General features: G+C 42.5%; 1 protein-coding gene across 1 annotated transcript in view; it reads left to right on the forward strand.

The window, feature by feature from the left end:
• Nucleotides 1-3,921: 3,921 nt before the first annotated feature.
• The window catches only part of LOC308678397 (zona pellucida-binding protein 1-like), a gene marked incomplete at its 3' end in the record, with an annotated part of 79,605 nt that continues 62,093 nt past the window's right edge, over nucleotides 3,922-21,433 (forward strand). Inside the window, exon 1 of the mRNA XM_081345555.1 lies at nucleotides 3,922-4,039. Coding sequence (XP_081201681.1) covers nucleotides 3,931-4,039 — 109 coding nt within the window. The 5' untranslated portion in view covers nucleotides 3,922-3,930. The remainder of the gene's footprint in view (nucleotides 4,040-21,433) is intronic.

A 21,433-nucleotide genomic window follows, 5' to 3' on the forward strand; every position in this document is an offset into this window, starting at 1 on the left:
TATTGAACATATCTACTGTTTAATTCTTTTTTAAATTTTGTATTTTCATGTTCTTTTTTAGTTTTTATTGTTGTGAGCCGCCCTGAGTCCTTAGGGAGAAGGGCGGCATATAAATATAGTAAATCAAATCAAATCAAATCAAGTGGCCACCCTGCATCACCTGGCATGCACCGCCTCTGCTGGCCACCCCGCACAGCCCCACCATATAGAGCGGGCCCTGCTGCTCCCACAGCACCAGCCGTGCTGGCTCCGGCCCCGGGGGGGAGCCTGCCACCAACACCCCTCACACCCATGACCACTCCCCCTCGTCTCTTGCACCCGCCAAGATGAGAGTTGAATGAATGAACCTTTATTGTCAAAGTACAGCCATGTATACACTGAGATTAGCTGAGCCTCCCTTCGTGCTCCCACCCCCCCAACTCACAGTGACAACAAATCTCCATCTTATCGCACTAATTGCACCACACCGGCCTCGCAAGCCAATTCTGCATAAAGTTTATAAAAATTATTTCACGTTCAGAAGCCTAACAGCCCACGGATAAAAGCTGTTTTTCAGCCTGTTGGTGCAGCTGGCTATACTCCTATACTCTCCTACCCGATGGTAGGAGAGTAAAGAGATACCGTCCAGGGTGTGAATCATCCCTGAGAATTTTCCTCAATCTTCCAAGGCAACGAACCCTGGAGATGTCATCCAGTGTTGTCAGGGGACAGCCCACAATGTCTTGTGCTGTACTTACCACCCTCTGTAATACTTTCCTATCCGCGGCTGTCAGACCAGCATACCAAACCACAATACCATACGAAAGGACGCTCTCTATAGTAGACCGGTAAAAGAGGGTCATTAGCTGTTGTTCTACCCTGTTCTTCCGCAAGACCCTGAGAAAGCACATCAGCTCCCTTCGGTTCTGGAGGAAACTGACTATCTGGACCCATACCAATCGGGTTTCAGGCCCGGACACAGCACAGAGATGGCATTGGTCGCACTAATAAATGATCTCTGGAGAGCTCGGGACAGAGGCTGTTCTTCTGTCCTAGTTCTCCTAGACCTCTCAGCGGCTTTTGATACCATCGACCATGGTATCTTACTGCAGCGTCTCAGGGGATTGGGAGTGGGAGGCACGGTTCTCCAGTGGTTCTCCTCGTATCTCATGGGACGCTCGCAGTCGGTATTAACAGGAGGGCAAAGATCGAGCTCGAGGCCTCTCACTTGTGGAGTCCCTCAGGGGTCGGTCCTCTCGCCTCTCCTGTTCAACATCTACATGAAGCCGCTGGGTGAGATCATTCGTGGTTTTGGAGTCGGGTATCACCAGTACGCTGATGATACCCAGCTCTTTATTTCGACCCCAAACCACCTCAGTGATGCCCTTGATGTGATATCCCGTTGCCTAGAAGCAGTTCGGGTCTGGATGGGGAAGAACAGGCTTCAACTCAACCCCGACAAGACTGAGTGGCTGTACGTACCGGCATCTCGAGATATTCAGAACATTCCATCTCTTTCTATAGGGGGTAAGTTATTACCCCCCACAGATAGGGCCCGCAACTTGGGAGTCCTCCTAGATTCACAGCTTTCCTTGGAAGACCACATAACAGCTGTGACTAGGGGAGCCTTTGCCCAGGTTCGCCTAGTTCGCCAATTACGGCCCTATCTAGACCGAGATGCCCTACGTACGGTCACTCATGCACTCGTGACCTCTCGTTTAGACTACTGCAATGCTCTTTACATGGGGCTGCCCTTGAGGACCACTCGGAGGCTCCAACTGGTACAGAATGCAGCTGCGAGAGTTGTGTTGGGAGTCTCCCGATACTCCCATGTTACACCCCTACTCCGTGAACTGCATTGGCTCCCAGTTGTCCTCCGGATAAGATTCAAGGTGCTGGTAATGGTTTTCAAAGCCCTACATGGCATGGGTCCGGAGTACCTTAGGAATCACCTGCTGCCAGCGTCAACGTCCCTCCGTCCAGTGCGCTCCCACAGAGAGGGCCTCCTAAGGGTGCCGCCATTCGGAGAATGCCGTCTGGTGGCTCCCAGAGGGAGGGCGTTCTCTGTGAGCGCGCCTGACCTATGGAACCGTTTACCGGTTGAGCTCCGGATGGCTCCCGACCTTCGCTCCTTCCGATGCGACCTAAAAACATATTTGTTTAAGCAATCCGGTCTGGTCTGACGGGTTCTGTTTTAATTATTGTTTTAAGATAACTATTTGTACATTCTGTTATTTATTTTCACTGTTCACCGCCCTGAGTCCTTAGGGAGAAGGGCGGTATACAAATCAAATCAATCAATCAATCAATCAATCAATAAATAAATAAAGTGAAGCCTCTCTTGGGCCTTTCTAGCCACCTGGGTTTTATTAACTTTCCAGGTCAGATCTTCGCAGAGGTAGACTCCCAGAAATTTAAAGGAGGAAACTCTCTCCACACAGTCCTCCCTGATGTAAAGTGGGGCAGGTTCTGGCACCTTTTTTTTTTTTTAGAAAAAAAGCACTGGTTCTGAGATCATAGCTACCAGCTCCTTCAGAACTCTGGGATGTAATCGATCATGACTTGGTGATTTGAATTTGTCTACAGTAGACAGGTGTTCTCTTACCATTTTATTCCCTAATTTAATTAGCATTCCTAGTCTTTTACAATTCTGTTTCTGGTAGGTTGGCTATTTTTTCTTCTTGCATGAAGACAGATGTAAAGAAAGAATTGAGCAGCTGTTTCTCTTTGTTGTGTCACTTCCTTACCATCGTCGCCCATTAGTGTGGAACACTTGTTTCCTTGACTTTTTTCTTGTTTTTTAATATGTTAAAAGAAACTTTATTATTTTTGACATTTGCAAGTTCATTTGAGCTTTAACTTTCTGCACTTTATCTTTGCAAATTTGGGCTATATGCTGATATTCTCTCTGACTAATGTGTCCCTCTTTCCATTTTTTATCCTTTTTGTCTTTCAGTTTATCAGAGTTACCATGCTGGTTTCTTTTTCAATTATATTAGCTGGACTGGGCTTTTATATTCATGTTGTTTAGAGTGGGTTTTCACCCATGGAATCCTTCCCAAACTCTTATGTTTATTGAAATCAGTTATTTTAAAGTCTAAGACACTGGTTTGATTATGTTCCATTTCTTGTGTCTACATTATATTGAATGACATGGTCATTCTCCCCTAAAGTTCCTGCAACTTCAACCCCCTCTATCATTTCTTCTGTTAGGAAGAATTAGGTCCAGTATAGCTGTCCCCTCTACCTTTCAGATAACAAAGCTGTCAGCAACTTTGTTTGTAAGGAACCATCCATCACTTGATGCAGGGTTTGTCTCCCAGTTGATTTCAAAGTCCCTCATGACTACGTGGTGTTTCCTACATATATTTGTTAACCAGCAAAAAGTTCACCTATACATTCCAGACCTCTTCTTCAATTCATTTAAAGACACGGTACATTCTTCCACCCCCATCACCCCACCCCCACGATCTGCGCTATTGTGTCCTTTCTTGCTGAAAGTGACACTGATTCGTAGCTAAATTACAATTAGCAGAGGCAGAACTTCTTAACCTACACAAATGAATTGGGTAAGACATAGAGAACGTTCTAAGAGTGCAGCAAAAGGCAAAAACCTATTAAGTCATGTACTGCTCAAAGTAGTGGTAATTTAAATACACGGAGAAATAATGGCCAATAAGCCAACTAGGCCTTTAGGTCACCGATACGATGATATAGCCAATAGTTTGTAATTGCGTAAGAGTCGCAGCCGAGCGCTCTACGCCACGCGAAGACGCCAGCCGAACACTTCTGCGCCGAGCTTCATTGTACTTCCTCCGCCCCTCCCCCTTTCCGTTGTGACAAGAGGCATTCGACGCCAGCGACTAACGAATTTGTTGACCTCCGCGTGCGAAAAAGTGGAGCGGAGAGCGGGAACTTATCCAGTCCCGCAGGATTTGTTGGCATGCGGGGATGCGGCGCCAAGGATTGCGGAGAAGACGTGACTTCTCCTCTGCATACTGGAGTTTCTGTGTTCCTTGGGTCGCTCTGGCATTGTCCCTATTGCAGGGATTTCCCTTAGGTAAAAGAGCGCGTACTTCAATATTTAGGAGGAAGGGTACAGGAGGCTTCCCAGCTCGACCCCCTTGAGTCCATAATGTGCCTTCTGTCTTCCTCCTGGTATATTGGTAGCGTAATTCGCGAGGAAAGTCCCCGATAATACTGCATGTTTGATTGGTTTAATCGTCTATGGTTGCTGGACGGAGGAGTATAACTAGCAAGCAAACCCATAGTAATGATTCGCATAGAAAAGCCTACAAGCCAGTGTTTGTAGTTGGGCAGTTGGCATTCTGTCTTCCAATCCATGTTTCCTGGGCTAGTAATGTATGGTCTCCGTATGAATAACCCAGTTTTTGCAAAAAAAAAATAATTGGAGAATTTTGTGTTTGATTCCTATATAGATTTTACCTTTCAATCTTCTGAAAGCCTTCTGAAGTAATTTTTGGGGAACTAGGTAGGATGCTTCCTATGTAAATTGCCCTCACCCAGTTGACTATATAAAGTGCTAAATCCCAGGTGCTTCACCAATAGACGTCTTGAGTCTGACAATTCTGTTATTTCATGTTTAAAAAATAATAATCATGTGGATTAATGATCATGAAGAAACTTAAAAATCTTTTTGGGACATGTTGCACAGTTCTTCACAGTGATTATTGATTTTGAATTATTTTAAACCTTCAAAACTTTTAAACCAAAGATTTATGCAATGTGTTGAGAAACTGATGGAGTAGACTCGGGACTGGAGGAATGCTGGTGGCCTGCTCACTGATGAATCCTTATTTGTTCTGGCACCTATTTTGGGATTGGCAAAATAACCTTTTGGGAAACTGATTGATCTACTTCCATAATGTACCTATCATAGTATTGTAATACATATGTTCATGATAGAAGTATGGTAACAATGGATTTATTTGCCTGCCAAAAATATCGCCAATTATTTCTACTAACTGGAAAGATATAGTACTTTCTTCTCTGGCAAACATTGGATAATATTGATGATATTATCCGATACTCCCACGTTACACCTCTGCTCCGTGAGCTGCATTGGTTACCAGTTGCCTTCCGGGTGAGATTCAAGGTACTAGTAATGGTATTCAAAGCCCTACATGGCAGGGGTCTGGAGTACCTGAGGGAACACCTGCTGCCGGCATCGACTTCCCTCCTCAGGGTGCCACCGGTCAGAGAATGTCGACTGGTGGCCCCCAGGGGGAGATCCTTCTCTGTGGGCGCCCCGGAGCTATGGAACCAGCTACCGGTTGAGCTCCGGACGGCGCCCGACCTTCGCTCCTTTCGCCGCGAGCTAAAAACATACTTTTTTGAACAAGCTGGCCTGGCCTGATGAGGGGATTGGGGGGGGTTGCTATTGTTATTTTATTAGGTTTTAAAGATGTATTTTATGTGGGCATTTATTTAATCTTGTTTTAACTTTTGTAATTTGTATTTTTATTCTTGCCCTGTTCACCGCCCTGAGTCCTTTGGGAGAAGGGCGGTATAGAAATAGTATTAAATAAATAAATGAATTCTCATTGTTATATTAAATTTTCCCAATGCCTATTAGGTTTCACATAATTGAAGGGAATGATTTCAATGTTATATATCTATTCTCCCTTCCTCCCACCAAAAATTAATGTGTCAGGAAAATAAATTTCAGTCCCAGAATTTGGGTACTAGATATAAGCATATAGACTTTTCATCGCTTCCTAGTTTTCTGTTCAACTTTCCTTTGTTTCAACAAACCAGTTTTGGGCATGTGTGGTGTCGCAGTTACTAAAATGGCTTTGTTCAGTGATAAATCACAGATCTACTATTCGTTATGCAAATTTCTATCTGCTTCCACCATGATGAACTTGCGAACTATTTTCTAGTAGTTTTCTTTTGTAATTTTCTAAAAGGATATGAAAGCAAAATGAAACTAAAAAATAAAGTTATTTGGAATAATTATTATTTTGTATTAGACAAATAAAAGTAACATTTATTTCAAGATTCAAGACCTTTCAAACAAAGGATCCTAAAATGCATTTGAGCAAATATACTAATAGTTGAGAGAACAAAATAAATGGATTTCATTTTTATCTGAGAAAGAATATTGTATTAAAATGTATTTTTTTCCAGATTTTATAATTGAAAACAGTTGTAGAAAAATTGTAAATGTTTAGAATTACTGTAATTTATTATATTTTTCCTTATTTACATATATATGGTTGTATGACTCCATCTTGTGGCTATGCATTGTAGTTATTTTCTTCTCAGAAAAGTGTACTATAGTTTAAAACGTAGAAATAAGCACATGGGAAGAAATTTACCTTCAATTGAACAGCAAAATACAAATCATGAAAACAGGTTAGTTAGTTGTATACAATTTTATTTCTGGCTTGGTGTTCAAACTAAAATCCAAAAATGGTAGACTTTTGTTTTGTTAATCTAATAAAAGGGATGCATGGTTCATAGGCAAACTGAAACAAAAGACCAGAAAGCAGAAATTATACTAACCCTTTTTGAGCTTCAGATTGAAATAATGCTAGCTTTAGAAATGTATAAGAAAGATCGACTACATTATAGTTAAGCCTTGCTTAGTGAAAAGCATAGATAAAATACTTGCTATGCTACTTGCTATGCTGGTAACACAAAAATAATCAGTTGGAGTTTTCTGGTTGCTCTCCATGTCAGCTAGCATCTAATGGCTAATCGAAAGGAAGTTTTTATTTAATTTTGGTTTGTTTTTAGGCTTATGGTCATCTCAGCAGTAGAATATTTAGTTCACTGAACTAGGAAACAGATATTCGCTGGATTAGACCACATTTTGTGCCTCTTCTCTGAGCCTGAAAATTGCTTAGGTAGTCAACCTTAGGATAATATATATAATCAAGGTTTGGATGATGCACAAATTTGTGAATCATTAGAAATCTATTTTGAACCATAGATAAAACTTTTATAATATTGCTTCCCTTAACCGAGGGTTAGGCAACCTTGCCTCTTTTATGACTTGTGGACTTCAACTCCCAGAATTTCTGAGTCAGCATAGCTGGTCCACAAGTCATAAAAGAGCCAAAGTTGCCTACCCCTGCCATAATTCAAGCTGTATTATGTATTTGTATATCCCATTTTATATGTGACTTAGCACATGTTAACTATGTATTGATTGGACTAAAATTTTAAAATAAAAAGTTATGTGATAATCTTATATTTGAAAAAAAATGAGTTCTGAATAAGAATTTATAGGACTGTACAAGGTATAATTTATACTTTTCTAGAGTATAATTGTTTCATTTGTTTTAAGTTCATGCTTGTGATAGCCAGTTTGTCGTCTTTTGGTCATTTTTTACTATTTTCAAAATCAAAAGCATCAAGGTCTCTGATTATTCTTGACTACATAAAATCTTACAATGTTCATATAGTGTTCAAATGTTTAAGCTTTAGATTATTACATAACTGCAAACCATTTGCATTATTCTCCCGTTGGTGACCTAAATTAGATTATCTAATAATCTAAAGCTTAAATATTTGAACATTATATGAACATTATAAGATTTTATGAAGTCAAGAATAATCAGAGGAGACCCTGATGCTTGAAGATCCTGAAGATAATAAAAAAAATAGTCAAAAGATCACAAACTGTTTATCACAAGCATGAACTCACAACAACTGAAATAATTACATTCTAGAAAAGAACAAATAACACTTTGTACAGTCCTTAGAAAAGAAAAGCTGATGCCTTTGAATTGGGGTGCTGGAAAAACCACACCTCTGGCTAAAAGAATAATTGATAAGTAAAAACAGACTGCTCCTTAGAAGTAGTTTGATTTTACTTTACTTAGTAATTAATTATTCCTGTAGTCAGATGTGGTTTTTCCAGCACCCCAGTTTCAAAGGTATCAGCTTTTCTTTGTTCTTTCTGATGATCTATCTTTTATGGAAAACTTACAGCTTTGACAATGCATAACTTTACTATTAGTATGAACTTTAATATTTTATCTATATTTGTCATTGTAGTTCTCCCATTATTAGATGAGTAGTTTCTTTTTACTCCACTGAGCATTGCCATTTTATCCATACCTGGCTTGCAAACTGTATATAATTTTATCTGACTTTAATTGCATCACCTTATAAGATTATAAATAGTCTTGCCCCTATTTTCCTAACTCTTCCAGGTTTATTGTTAGCTGTGTTTTCTAGAATCCCCTTACTTTCAGTTTGCAGAATGTCTGGCTCTAATTTGGTGACCAAACTTTCAAACTTTTAACTGGCCCAGCTTATTTGAAGGACTTTAAATATGGAATGGAAAGAAGATCAATCTTTAGGATGTAATCCCAAGCATAAACCTGAAGACAACCAATTATATAGTGCGAAAGAAGGGGAACTCAGACATAAAACATGATACATAGAAGGCAAATTCAGGGACAGTCAAAAAGAATGTAAAACATAGAATAACAGAATTATAAGGGACCTTAGAGGTCTTCTACTCCAATACTTTTCAATATTTTCACAGATTGTACCACTTCTAGGATATAACAATGCTTAGCAAGGTGTCAAAAACTTGATGACCAAAAAAAAGAAAAAAAGTACCAGTTTTAATTTATTTCATGGCATTTCCTTTGTTGAACCACTTTTGCTTTGCACTGACAAACATATGAATTTATGCATATTTATTAATATGCACCACTACTTTAGTGGTCAGGTGGCTGGCCGGCCTTTTTTCCCTCTCTCCTCTGTGCTATTTCTCTCTCGCACACAGAGTCTACTCCATTGATCTCTCTGCTTCTCTCATAGAAGCCTCTCCTCTTCTTCTCTCTTTCTTCTTACTGCTTCTCTCACAGAAGCCTCTCTTCTCTTTCTTTTCACTGCTTCACTCACAGAAGCCTCTACTTCTCCCACAGAAGCCTTTCCTCTCCTCTTCTCACTGCTTCTCTCACAGAAGCTTCTCTTCTCTTTTCACTGCTTCTCACGGAAACCTTTCCTTTTCTCCCTCTCTCTCTGTTTCCTATTGTCTTTTTTTCCTCTCCCTCTCCCACCAAACCCTCCTTTTATATCCTCTCCTCCCTCCAGCCTCCTCCTTTTCTTTTCCAGATGCGCCACTCTCTGGGGCTCAGGGAGAGCTCCAGCATTGGTTGCCACCACTCCCACACGTAGTAACCCATTCCCCAGCTGGCTGCTGCACACAGCTCGATCAGCTGGAGCTACACATGCCGATCCTAGGCCCTTGGCAGTTCCAGCTGACTCTCTCACCCCAAGGCCTGTCTGTTGCTCCCAGTGATAGCAGAGACTGCCGGAAGTGCCCTCAGCAGAGCCCCAGCAACACTGCAGCTCCAGCTGACTCTTCCTCCAGGTCTCTCTGGTGCTTTTGCCACTTCAGCTGACACCCTCCCCCTCCCCGCTACACATGTCTAGGTCACATACCACCTGCCAGGTGCCAAAGTACCACCAGTGGTCAGTGTACCACAAGTTGAAAAGCCTGCTCAAGCAGGAGACACTGTACCATTTCAGACAAGTGGCTGTCCATTCTCTTCTTAAAATCTTCCAGCTTTGGGGCACCCATAACTTCTGAAGACAAGGCATTTCACTGGTTAATTGTTCTCACTGTTAATTGTTCTCCTTAGTTCTAGATTGCTTCTCTTTATGATTGGTTTCTATCCGTTGTTTCTTTTCTTACCTTACCTACTGGTGCTTTGGAAAATAGGTTGACCCATTCTTTTTAGTGGTACTCTTCAAATATTGGAACACTGTTATCATGTCTTCCCTAGTCCTAGTTCACTAGACTAGACATAGCCAGTTCCTGCAAATGTTCTTCGTAAGTTTTAGCATCCAGCCCCCTAATCACCCCTTGTTGTTGTTCTCTGCATTTTTTCCAGTGTTCTAATATCTTTTTTATATTTTGATGACCAAAATTGGATGCAACATTCTAAGTTTGGTCTTATTAAGGCTTTGTAAAGCAATACTAATACTTCATGTGATCTTGATCATATCCCTCTAATGAAGCCAAGGATTGCATTGACTTTTTTGGCTGCTGCCATACACTTTTGGTTTATAGTAAAGTAATTGCCACTAAGATTCCAAGATCCCTCCCATGTTACTGGTACAGAGCCAAGCTTCACCTTGTCCCTTGGTGGCGAACCTATGGCACGTGTGCCAGACTGGGCACACAGAGCCTTTTCTGTTGGCACATGCACCAGAGGGACGCTTACCTCCCCCTCTCCACAAGCGCTTGACTAGTGGGAACTGGAGAGGGCAGGGAAACCAAATCTAGCAGTACTCTCTCTAGCAGTGTGAGAGCTGAGCAGAGATAGGGGAACCTATAAAAGGAGAAGTTTTGGCGGGAGTGCAGTGAGTGAGTGAGCAGACGGCCTTTAGAAGCGATGGTGGGCATGAGTTTGGAGAAGACAAGTAGGATGTGGCGTCCGTTTGTGCTTTGCAGAAGGCTAGTGGAAGGAGGACACATGAGTTTGGATTTTGGAGGAAGGGGGAGAGAGAGGGGGGGAGGGAGAAGGAAGGAAGGAAGGAAGGTGGGCCTGCCAGAGCTGTTGTGCAGATGCGCAGTAAAGCCTGCCCAGGTGACACCGAAGCCAGCCAGCCCTTTTGCAGGAGAGGTGGGGGGAGAGCAGCTACCCCTGAGCACCATGCCTGCCTCCCTTCAGGCTCCCTTGGCTTCTCCGCCCCCTTCCAGGCTGGGACTGGTCAGATTCCCCCCATGGGAAGTGCTGTGCTCACCACCAGCCCATCCCTGTCCAGCCCTCCTCCATCCTCTTCCTTCTGCGGGCAGACCGCGGCTTACCGAGCTGGATGGTGCCTCGCCCCGCACACATCCTCAGATGGAGGAATTGGGCAGCCTTGGCTCTTGCTCCCTTCCAGCCTCCATCCGCCCGAGGTGCGAGCTCGGCTGGCCAGTGACGGGCTGGAGAGTGCCAGACGGCAGCAGCTGCCCCAGGATGAGCAGTAAGTGGGATGGGCGCTCCCAATGTCTGCGGAGCTGTGGCATCTGTTGCAGAAGAGTGCAGGCAGGCAGCGGAGGGCACGAGGAACCCTGATCCCAGCACAGCCCTTCCCCTCCTCCTCCCCTCAGAAGAGCTGTGGGGCTCAAGAGCCTCCCTGCACCTCCCTGGTCCCCAGAGCATGCTGACCCCCTTTCTCCCCAGAGGAAGGAGATGAGCCACCTTGGCAGCAGCTGCTGGGCATTGGAGGATCATTTTTCTAATCCAATTCCCCCCCCCCACACACACACACAGTGACGAGGGTGAGACAGACCGTGCCAATCTCCCTTGGTGCTGCTGAGCTGGCACCCCTGACTCGAGATGGGACCCCCCTGCCCAATGTTCTGTGATTAAGGGGCTCTGGCAAGTGCCTGGGGGGGGAGTCAGAGGGGCAGTGAGTCCACCCATATGGCCTCCAAGGACTGTATCATTGAAAGCTCTGTTATTGTGTTTTTGGGAGGTGGAGTGAGTGGGGAATTTTTATTTTTTGCCTTGTTTTGCTCTTTTAAAGAGAATGTGTGCCCAACGCCCCCCTGCATAGCCAGAAGCCTTGCACCATCACCGTTCACCTGCCGCACTCCCCCAGCCCCTCTCTTTCCCTTCCTTTGAAACAAACAAACCCCCCCCCCAATCCTCCCCTTCTTGCCTTCTGAATTAAAATGAGAGAAAGCCAAGTTTTTTCTTCTGTGGTCTTTACATATTTAAACTACAGCTAGAAGGAAGTGGGGAAGAAAATCATTGCAAGACACTTCTGTTGTAACTTTTTTTCCTTGTCACTTTTTGGAGTTTTCATCCTTTCATGAGAGGGCAGTGTTTGGGAGGGGGTATAGCTGCCCCTTCCCCCCCCCAAGCCATCAGCTGAGCAAGCCATCCTGCCTACTGCCCTACTCACCAGAGACCTCCTGGGTCTCCCCCAACCCTGCCTGGCCCCCACATGCATCCCTCCCCTGCCCACCCCACAATACATAAGGGGGTTTTGGGTTGCAGTTTGGGCACGGTCTCTAAAAGATTCGCCATCACTGATGAACGTGTACAAACGTTTATTCTTACCTAGGTGTAAAATTGTACTTTTATTCACTTTGAATTTCATTTTATTATATAGGCACAGTGTTCCAATTTGTTGAGATCCTTCTGGATCTTGAACCTTTCTTCTGGGATGTTGGCTATTCCTACTAGCTTAGTATCATCTGCAGATTTGATGAATTCCCCTTCTATTCCCACATTTACGCAGATATTGAACAATACTGGGCCTAAAATGGAACCCTGGCATACCCCATTGCCCACCTCCCTCCATGTGCATCTAGTTCTGTTAAGAATTACATGTGGAGTATGGTTTTTCAGCCACTTACAAAGCCAACTGATGATGGTACTCTTTATCCCATATTTTTCTAGCTGTCCATGAAGTAGGTTGTGATCTATTTTGTCAAATGCCTTGCTAAAATTTAAGTATATTATGTCCACAGCATTCCACTGGTCCATTTAGTCACTTGATCAAAGAATAAAATAAGGCTTCTTTGGCTTGATCTGGTTTTGACAAATTTGTGTCCGCTTTTGGTTATAACTTTGCTTCCTTCTAAGTGTTCGCAGATTTGTTGCTTGATTATCTTTTCCAAGACTTTTTGATTAGTTTGTAGTTTCCTAGATACATTTTTCTCCTTTTTGGAAGATGGGAATCACATCAGGTTTTTTCCAGTCCTAAAATAGTTCCTCGGTGCTCTAAGAACTTTGATAGATATAGGTCAGTGGTTCAGAGATCATACCTGCCAGTTCTCTCAGTTCTCTGGGTTGTAATCCATCAGGACCCAATGATTTGAGTTCATCTAGAGCTGACAGGTGTTCTCTTACCTTATTTTTGCTTATTTTAATTTGCATTCCTAGCCTGTGATTTATGGTTCTATTTTTGGTAAGTTGGGTTGTATTATCTTTTTGCATGAACACAGATGCAAAGTATGAATTAAGCAGTTTTGCTTTCTCTCTCCTGGTAGTTACTTGCCATTATCTCCCATTAGTGCAGGGCTTTTCAACTTTTTCACCCATTGTACCACTTTTAGGATATGGCAACATCCGAGTACCACCAGTCGCCTAGCAAGGTGTCAAAAACTAGATGACCAAAAAAAAAAAGGAAAAAGTGATGAAGTACAGGTAGTCCTAGACTTACAACAGTTCGCTTAGTGACTGTTTGAAGTTACAATGGCACTGGAAAAAGTGCCCCCCAAGCCACAGCCGAGCAAGACACCTGCCTGCCTGCCTGCCTGGTGGCGCTTTTCCTCCTGTCCAAGGTTTTTATTGTTGTGAGCATTTCTGTTCAGGATTGGCAGCAGGTGGGGTGGGCATTTGGTTTTTATTTCCCCTGTCTGCTGGGTGGTTGCAGCAGGTTTTGGTCACTTGACATGACCCTGGGACACTGTAACCATCATAAATATGAATCAGTTGCCAAGCATCTCAATGTATATCACAAGACCCTGGGGATGCTGCAACATTCCAGCTGAGCTTCTTCTTGGCTCAACAGAAGTGCCGGGATCAGCACCGAGCTCCAGCTGGAGCCTGGCGCTGATCCTGGCACTTCCGCTCAGCCCTGACAGCCCTGCAGCTCCAGCCATCTCTCGCTCAGGCTTGTGTGGTGCTGCCACCAGTTCAGCTCATTCCCCACCCCTGCTACCATTTTTCTAGGATGGTCATGTACCACCTGCCAGGTGCCAATGTACCACAGGTGGTACCCGTACCACTGGTTGAAAAGCTCTGCATTAGTGGACCAATTGTTTCTTTGACTTTTTTCTTGCTTTTTATATGTTGAAAGAAACTTTTTAAATTATTTTTAACACGTTGCAAGTCTTCATTTTGAGCCTTAGCTTTCCTAACTTCATATTTGCAGGTTTGGGCTATTTGTTGGTATTCTGCCTTAGTTATATGGCCCTCTTTCCATTTTTTCTACTTATCTTTTTTTTTCACTTTGTCCAAAAATATATAAGGGTAGCTATGACATTACTGAAATGTGGTGGGGTAAAACCCATGACTGGAATGTATGATTAGAGGGATTCAAATTGTTCAAAAGAAACAGATCTAAAAAAAGAGGATATAGAATTGCTTTATATATATAAGAAATAAGTACACTTCTATAGAAATGCAAAAAATCCCTAAGAACCAAAATCTTGAATGCATTTAGGTTAATATAAAATAAAAAAAAGGAATAGATGAACTTTTTTGCTAATTGCTTAGGTAAGGGGTGCACGAAGCATGATACAGTATAATTGTATCAACTGGGAGAAAAACTCTGCACCAGATGGGAGGTCAAGCAAGTTCCTGATGATCCTGGCAGAAAATTTTGTCATCCAAAAAGCAGAGGAGGAAACTAGAAGGTCAACTATACTGGATTTCTTGCTAACAGAAATGAAATGATAGAAGGGATTGAAGTTGCAGGGACTTTTAGGAGTGAGTGACCATGTCATATTGGAATTCAGTATAATGCAGACACAAGTAATTTACCAGAGTCAAATTAATATCATAGACTATAACAGAACTTTATAACAAATTTTGTAAGACACTGTGGCCTTCCTGTCTCTTGTGTAACAGGAGAACAACCCCAAAAAAGAATTGCCCAAAGAATTAAGGATATAGAAGCACAAAATGATATAGCTATCCTTGGTAAGGTAGGTAACTTGAAATGGCTGAGTAAATACAAACGTACTTTTCAAGTAGACACTTATTTGAAGTTACAACTGCCAAAACATCTTAGGGAAATATTTATGCGGGCGAGATTCGAACAGCTTGACACAATGGTCACATAAGAGATTTCATGCTATACCCTACAATGAGCATCTCTGCATTTGCGGAGCGGCAGTGGTTGAAGACCTGGCTATTTCATTGTTGCCTATATAAGAGGGTGAGAGACAGGTATCTTGGTCTATATATCAAACGAATGACCCATTGGGATCCCCATATCAAAACAACTTAGCTTATGTCTGGCCAGAACTTGAAAATAATATTTAACGCAGCACAGTACTTAAACAAAATGGTTCGGTTGAGATCTGCATATGTGGGACTGATTGTGGTAGATTGCAAGGGTGACTCCAAAATATAATTTTATCATATTTTATCTATATCTTAAATTATTGTACACTATTATAATTTCATTTTAGATTGTATTTTCTTCCTATTTCATTTTAAATTGTATTTTATTCTAATTCCATTTTAAATTGTATTTTATCAAAATCCATTTTAAATTGCTTTTATCAAATTTTAGTAATAATTTGTTGCTGAAATTTTGCACTTTGATATGGCCCAAGGGCTAATCAATAAAGACTTATTATAACAGACTGACCTCAACAAACTTAGAAAGAGCTTAGGAAGGATTCCATGGATGGAAATCTGAAAGGGTAAATAACTCAAAACGCTTGGGAAACACTGAAATATGAGATTATAAGAGCCCAGACTAACACAATACAATTGAGAAAGAAAAGTAAGAGACCGCATATGAAACCAGAATGGTTATATATATAAAAAATTCTCAGATAACCTGAAACATAAAGGACAGGTATAAAAATGGAAAGAGGGACACGTAACAGAAACAACACCAGCAAACAGCCCTAATCTGCAGGGACAAAGTCAGGAAAGCTAACACTTAGAATGAACTGAGACTTGCAACAAATGCCAAAAATAAAAATAAAGTTTCTTTCAGCATGTTAAAAAAACAAAAAAGTGAAGAAAACAATCATTCCGCAAAAGGGAGAAGTTAGCAAGGAAATATTAGGTAACAGGGAGAAAGCAGAACGTCTTAATTCACTCTTTATGCAAAAAGAAAAACAATCCAACCTATCAAAAGAAGTACTGCAGAAGGCAGACTAGGAGTACAAGTCAAAATAGGCAAGGAAATAATAAGACAACACCTATTCACTCTAGTTGACTTGAAATCATCAAGACCAGATGGATTGCATCTCAGGGTTCTGAAGGATCTCTGAACTAGGCATATGAAATCTCTGAACCAAATCTGGAGCACTAGAACTAAGGTTCCCATGTTCAAAAAAGGAAAAATGGATCTAGGAAACTACAGGTAAAACACCCTTATATCAATATCTGAGAAAACCCTGGAGAAGTTAAGCAAGTAATCTGCAACACCTTGAAACAAGCAAAGTTATTACTAAAAACGTTTGTAGATTAGCTTTGCAGATCATGGCAGAGAAACCTAATTGCATTCTTTTTTTGACAAACTGACTAAATTGATAGGTCAGAGAAATACTGTGGACGTAATTTATTTAGACTTTAATTAGACATTTAATAAAGTAAACTATAGCTAGTCTACTTTTATCTTTCCCAAGTCCACAAGTCATAAAAGGGCCAAGTTTGAAGACCCCCCTAATCTACTGGATATGTTGGAAAAGTTAACCAACTTTTTTATATTTACTTCCAGTCTCTTCCAAGAAGATTACATTTGTTTAACAGTGCGAATCATGTTTTGTTACATTTCATTAATGTTGTTGTTAGCTGCGAAGTCGTGTCCAACTCATCGCGACCCTAAGGACAACGTTCCTCCAGGCCTTTCTGTCCTCTACCATCTTCTGGAGTCCATTTAAGCTCACGCCTACTGCTTCAGTGACTCCATCCAGCCACCTAATTCTCTGTCATCCCCTTCTTCTATTGCAGACATGTCAAACACAAGGCCCGGGGGCCAGATCCGGCCTGCGAAGTGGTTCCATGTGGCCCGTGAAGCCATCCTGGAAACAGTGAGGGAACGGCCCCCACTGCCTTGGCCCTGGCCCAGAGACCCTCCTTCTGCCAGAGACCCTCAGATCTGTCCCACTCCTGCCCAGGCCCCCATAGGCACCCTTGATGCGAACCATGTAGAGCTGGCCACGCCCACCCAGTAGGCCATACGCACTCTAGCCACACCCACCCAGTAGGCCACGCCCACCCTGGCCATACCCACCCGGCCGCCTGAGGGCAACCGCAATGCGGCCCTCAATGAAATTGAGTTTGACACCCCTGTTCTATTGCCCTCAATCTTTCCCAGCATTAGGCTCTTCTCCAGTGAGTCCTTCCTTCTCATTAGGTGGCCAGAGTATTTGAGTTTTAGCTTCAGGATCTGGCCTTCTAAAGGGCAGTCAGGGTTGATCTCCTCTAGGACTGACCGGTTTGATCGCCTTGCAGTCCAAGGGACTCGCAGCAGTCTTCTCCAGCACCATAGTTTAAAGGCCTCAATTCTTTGGCACTCAGCCTTTTTTTTTATGGTCCAGCTTTCACTGCCATACATTGCAACTGGGAAGACCATAGCCTTGACTATACACACTTTTGTTGACAGGGTGATGTCTCTGCTTTTTAGTGTGCTGTCTAGATTTGCCATTGCTTTCCTCCCGTCTTTTAATTTCTTGGCTGCAGTCCCCATCTGCAGTGATCTTGGAGCCCAGGAAAATAAAATCTGTCACTACCTCCATTTCTTCCCCATCTATTTGCCAGGAATTGAGAGGGCCGGATGCCATGATCTTGGTTTTCTTAATGTTAAGTTTCAACCCAAGTTTTGCACTCTCCTACTTCACCCGCAACAAGAGGCTCTTTAGTTCTTCTTCACTTTCTGCCATTAGAGATTTTATTATTACAGGTGGGGATGAGACAGCATATAGGGCGGAGGTACAAAAACTATCCATATGGTGTAGTAACAACAACTTGCACCTAAACATCGGCAAGACGAAAGAGATGGTGTTAGACTTCCAGAGAAAAAAGGAGGAACCTGCCCCACTTTACATCGGGGAGAACTGTGTAGAGAGAGTTTCCTCCTTTAAATTTCTGGGAGTCTACCTCTGTGAAGATCTGACCTGGAAAGTTAACACAACTCAGGTGGCTAGAAAGGCCCAACAGAGGCTTCACTTTCTTAGGGTCTTGCGGAAGAACAGGGTAGAACAACAGCTAATGACCCTCTTTTACCGGTCTACTATAGAGAGCGTCCTCTCGTATGGTATTGTGGTTTGGTATGCTGGTTTGACAGCCGCGAATAGGAAAGTATTACAGAGGGTAATGAGCACAGCACAATATTGTGGGCTGTTCCCTGACACCACTGGATGACATCACCAGGGCTCGTTGCCTTGGAAGAGTGAGGAAGATTCTCAGGGATGACTCACACCCTGGACGGTATCACTTTACTCTCCTACCATCCGGTAGGAGATATAGGAATATAGCCAGCCATACCAACAGGCTGAAAAATAGCTTTTATCCGTGGGCTGTTAGGCTTTTAAATGGGACATAATCTTATGCAGAATTGACTTGGGAGGCTGGTGTGTGGTGTAGTTGGTTCACATAGTGTGGTGGGATGGAGGATTTGTTGTCACTGTGTGTTGGGGGGAGAGAGCACGGGGGGAGGCTCAGCTAATCTCAATGTACACATGTTGTACTTTGACAATAAAGGTTTATTTATTTTTTTTATTTAGAGTGAAATCATCTGCATATCTTAGGTTGTTGATATTTCTTCCGGCAATCTTAATTCCAACTTTTGATTCCTCTAACCCTGCCTTTCTCATGATCTGCTCTGCATATAAGTTAAATAGGCAGGGTGACAGTATACAGCCTTGCTGGACTCCTTTCCCAATTTTGAGCCAATCAGTGGTTCCGTGTCCCGTTCTCACTGTTGCTTCTTGGCCCACATATAGGTTTCTCAAGAGACAAATAAGATGGTCTGGTACACCCATCTCTTTAAGAACTTGCCACAGTTTGTTATGATCCACACGATCAAAGGCTTTGGCATAGTCAATGAAGCAGAAATAGATGTTTTTCTGGAACTCCCTAGCTTTCTCCATGATCCAACGTATGTTGGCAATTTGATCTCTAGTTCCTCTGCCTCTTCGAAATCCTGCCTGTACTTCTGGTAGTTCTCGGTCCACATACTGCTGGAGTCTAGCTTGTAGGATTTTAAGCATAACTTTACTAGCATGTAAAATGAGTGCTTTTTCTCCCTTTCCTTTCGCTTCCCTCCTTTCCTATTTGCAAAGCTTCCTCAGACAGCCATTTTGCTTTCTTGCATTTCTTTTTCTTAGGGATGGTTTTGGTTGCTACCTGTTGTACAGTGTTGCGAACCTCTGTCCATAGTTCTTCAGGCACTCTGTCTATCAGATCTAATTCTTTAAATCTATTTGTCACCTCTACTGTATGTTCGACAGGGATATGATTTAATTCATAGCTGAGTGGCCTAGTGCTTTTTCCTACTTTCTTCAGTTTAAGCCTGAAGTTTGCAATGAGAAGCTCATGGTCTGAGCCACAGTCAGCTCCTGGTCTTGTTTTTACTGACTGTATAGAGCTCCTCCATCTTTCGCTGCAGAGCATATAATCAATCTGATTTCTGTGTTGACCGTCTGGTGATGTCCATGTGTAGAGCCGTCTCTTGGGTTGTTGGAAAAGAGTGTTTGCTATAACCATTGTATTCTCTTGACAAAATTCTATCATCCTTTGCTCTGCTTCATTTTGTACTCCAAGGCCAAACTTGCCTGTTATTCCGGTTATCTTTTGGCTTCCTACTTTAGCATTCCAATCCCCCATGATGATAAGGACATCATTTTTTGGTGTTAGTTCTATAAGGTGCTGTAGGGCTTCATAGAACCGGTCAATTTCATCCTCTTCAGCACTGGTGGTTGGGGCATAGACTTGGACTACTGTGATATTGAATGGTTTGCCTTGGATTCGAACTGAGATCATTCTGTCATTTTGAGGATTGTATCCCAGTATTGCTTTTCCTACTCTTTTATTGAGTATGAAGGCTACTCCGTTTCTTCTGAGGGATTCTTGCCTGCAGTAGTATACCTGATGGTCATCTGAATTAAATTCACCCATTCCTGTCTATTTTATTTCGCTGATACCTAAGATGTCGATATTCAGTCTGGTCATCTCTTTTTTGACCACGTCCAGCTTTCCTTGATTCATAGATCTTACATTCCAGGTTACTATGCAGAAAAAATCTTTACAGCATCGGACTTTCCTTTCACAACCAGACACATCCACAGCTGAGCGTCTTTTCGGCTTTGGCCCAGTTGCTTCATTCTTTCTGGCGCTACTAGTACTAGCCCTCTGTTCTTCCCCAGTAGCATATTGGATGCCTTCCGACCTGAGGGGCTCATCTTCCAGCGTCATATCGTATTGTCTTTTGGTACTGTCCATAAGGTTTTCATGGCAAAGATACTGGAGTGGGTTGCCATTTCCTTCTCCAGTGGATCACATTTTGTCAGAACTCTCTGCTATGACCTTTCCGTCTTGGGTGGCCCTGCACGGCATAGCTCATAGCTTCATTGAATTACGCAAGCCCCTTCGCCACGACAAGGCAGTAATCCATGGAGGGGATTTCATTAATATTACTATGCTAATAATTTGTTTATATAATTGTCTGAAGTTGTATAGTTCATGAATTTATGTGTTACCATTTTCATCATACATTCATTCTGTTATACCAGGAATGAATGCCCATAGGTTGCATATAGCCCAATAATGCTTTAGTTAACAGTTTAGATATCAAAGATGCCCATCATTTGGCGTAGCATTTGAATATATATATGCAGTTTTCATATGTTCACCTAGGACAATTACCAAATATAGGTAGTCCTCGACTTATTTAGTGACTGTTCAATGTTACAAATGCACTGGAAGAAGTGATTTATGACTCTTTTTCAGTTATAACCTTTGCACCATCCCCATAGCGAAATGATAAAAATTTAGATGCCTGGCAACTGGTTCATATTTATGACCGTTGCTCTGTCCCAAAGTCATGTGATGACCTTTTGCGTCCTGACAATCTCAGTGGGAAATTCAGATTCACTTAACTGGGTTACTAACTCATCAGTTGCAGTGATTCACTTAACAACTCTGTTAAGGAAGGTCATAAAATGAGGCAAAACTAACTTAAGAAATGTCTCACTTAACAACAGAAATGTTGGACTCAATTGTGGTTGTAAGTCAAGGACTACCTGTAATGCTTTGGGTATGCCTTAGATTGCTTCTAAAATTTAGTGGTGTCTTGTCACCAAAATGTGGCAGCAGAGCAGCTGATTGGCACTTTTTATGCCAAAAATATTTTTTGTTCCCTGTATCACTCAACTGTTACTTAGCTTTCCTTTAATTATGATTCCATTCTTCCTGCACAATGACATTTGGAAATCATGACTGTCAGTAGCAGATACTTTGATATTTAGAGGCAAAGTGCTTTTTGAAGCCATCAAAAAGAATTAGATGTTCTTAATGGTCTTAAGGGACGTGGTGGCTCAGTGGGTTAGGATGCTGAGCTTGTCAATCAGAAGGTCGGCAGTTTGGTGGGTCGAATCCTGAGTGCCGTGTAACAGAGTGAGCGCCTGTTACTCGTCCCAGCTTCTGCCAACCTAGCAGTTCGAAAGCACGTAAAAATGCAAGTAGAAAAATAGGGACCACTACGGTGGGAAGGTAACAGCGTTCCGTGCGCCTTTGGCGTCTAGTCATGCCGGCCACATGACCACGGA

Source organism: Vipera berus (genome assembly GCF_964194415.1).
Source record: "Vipera berus genome assembly, chromosome: Z".
Taxonomy (NCBI): Eukaryota; Metazoa; Chordata; class Lepidosauria; order Squamata; family Viperidae; genus Vipera; species Vipera berus.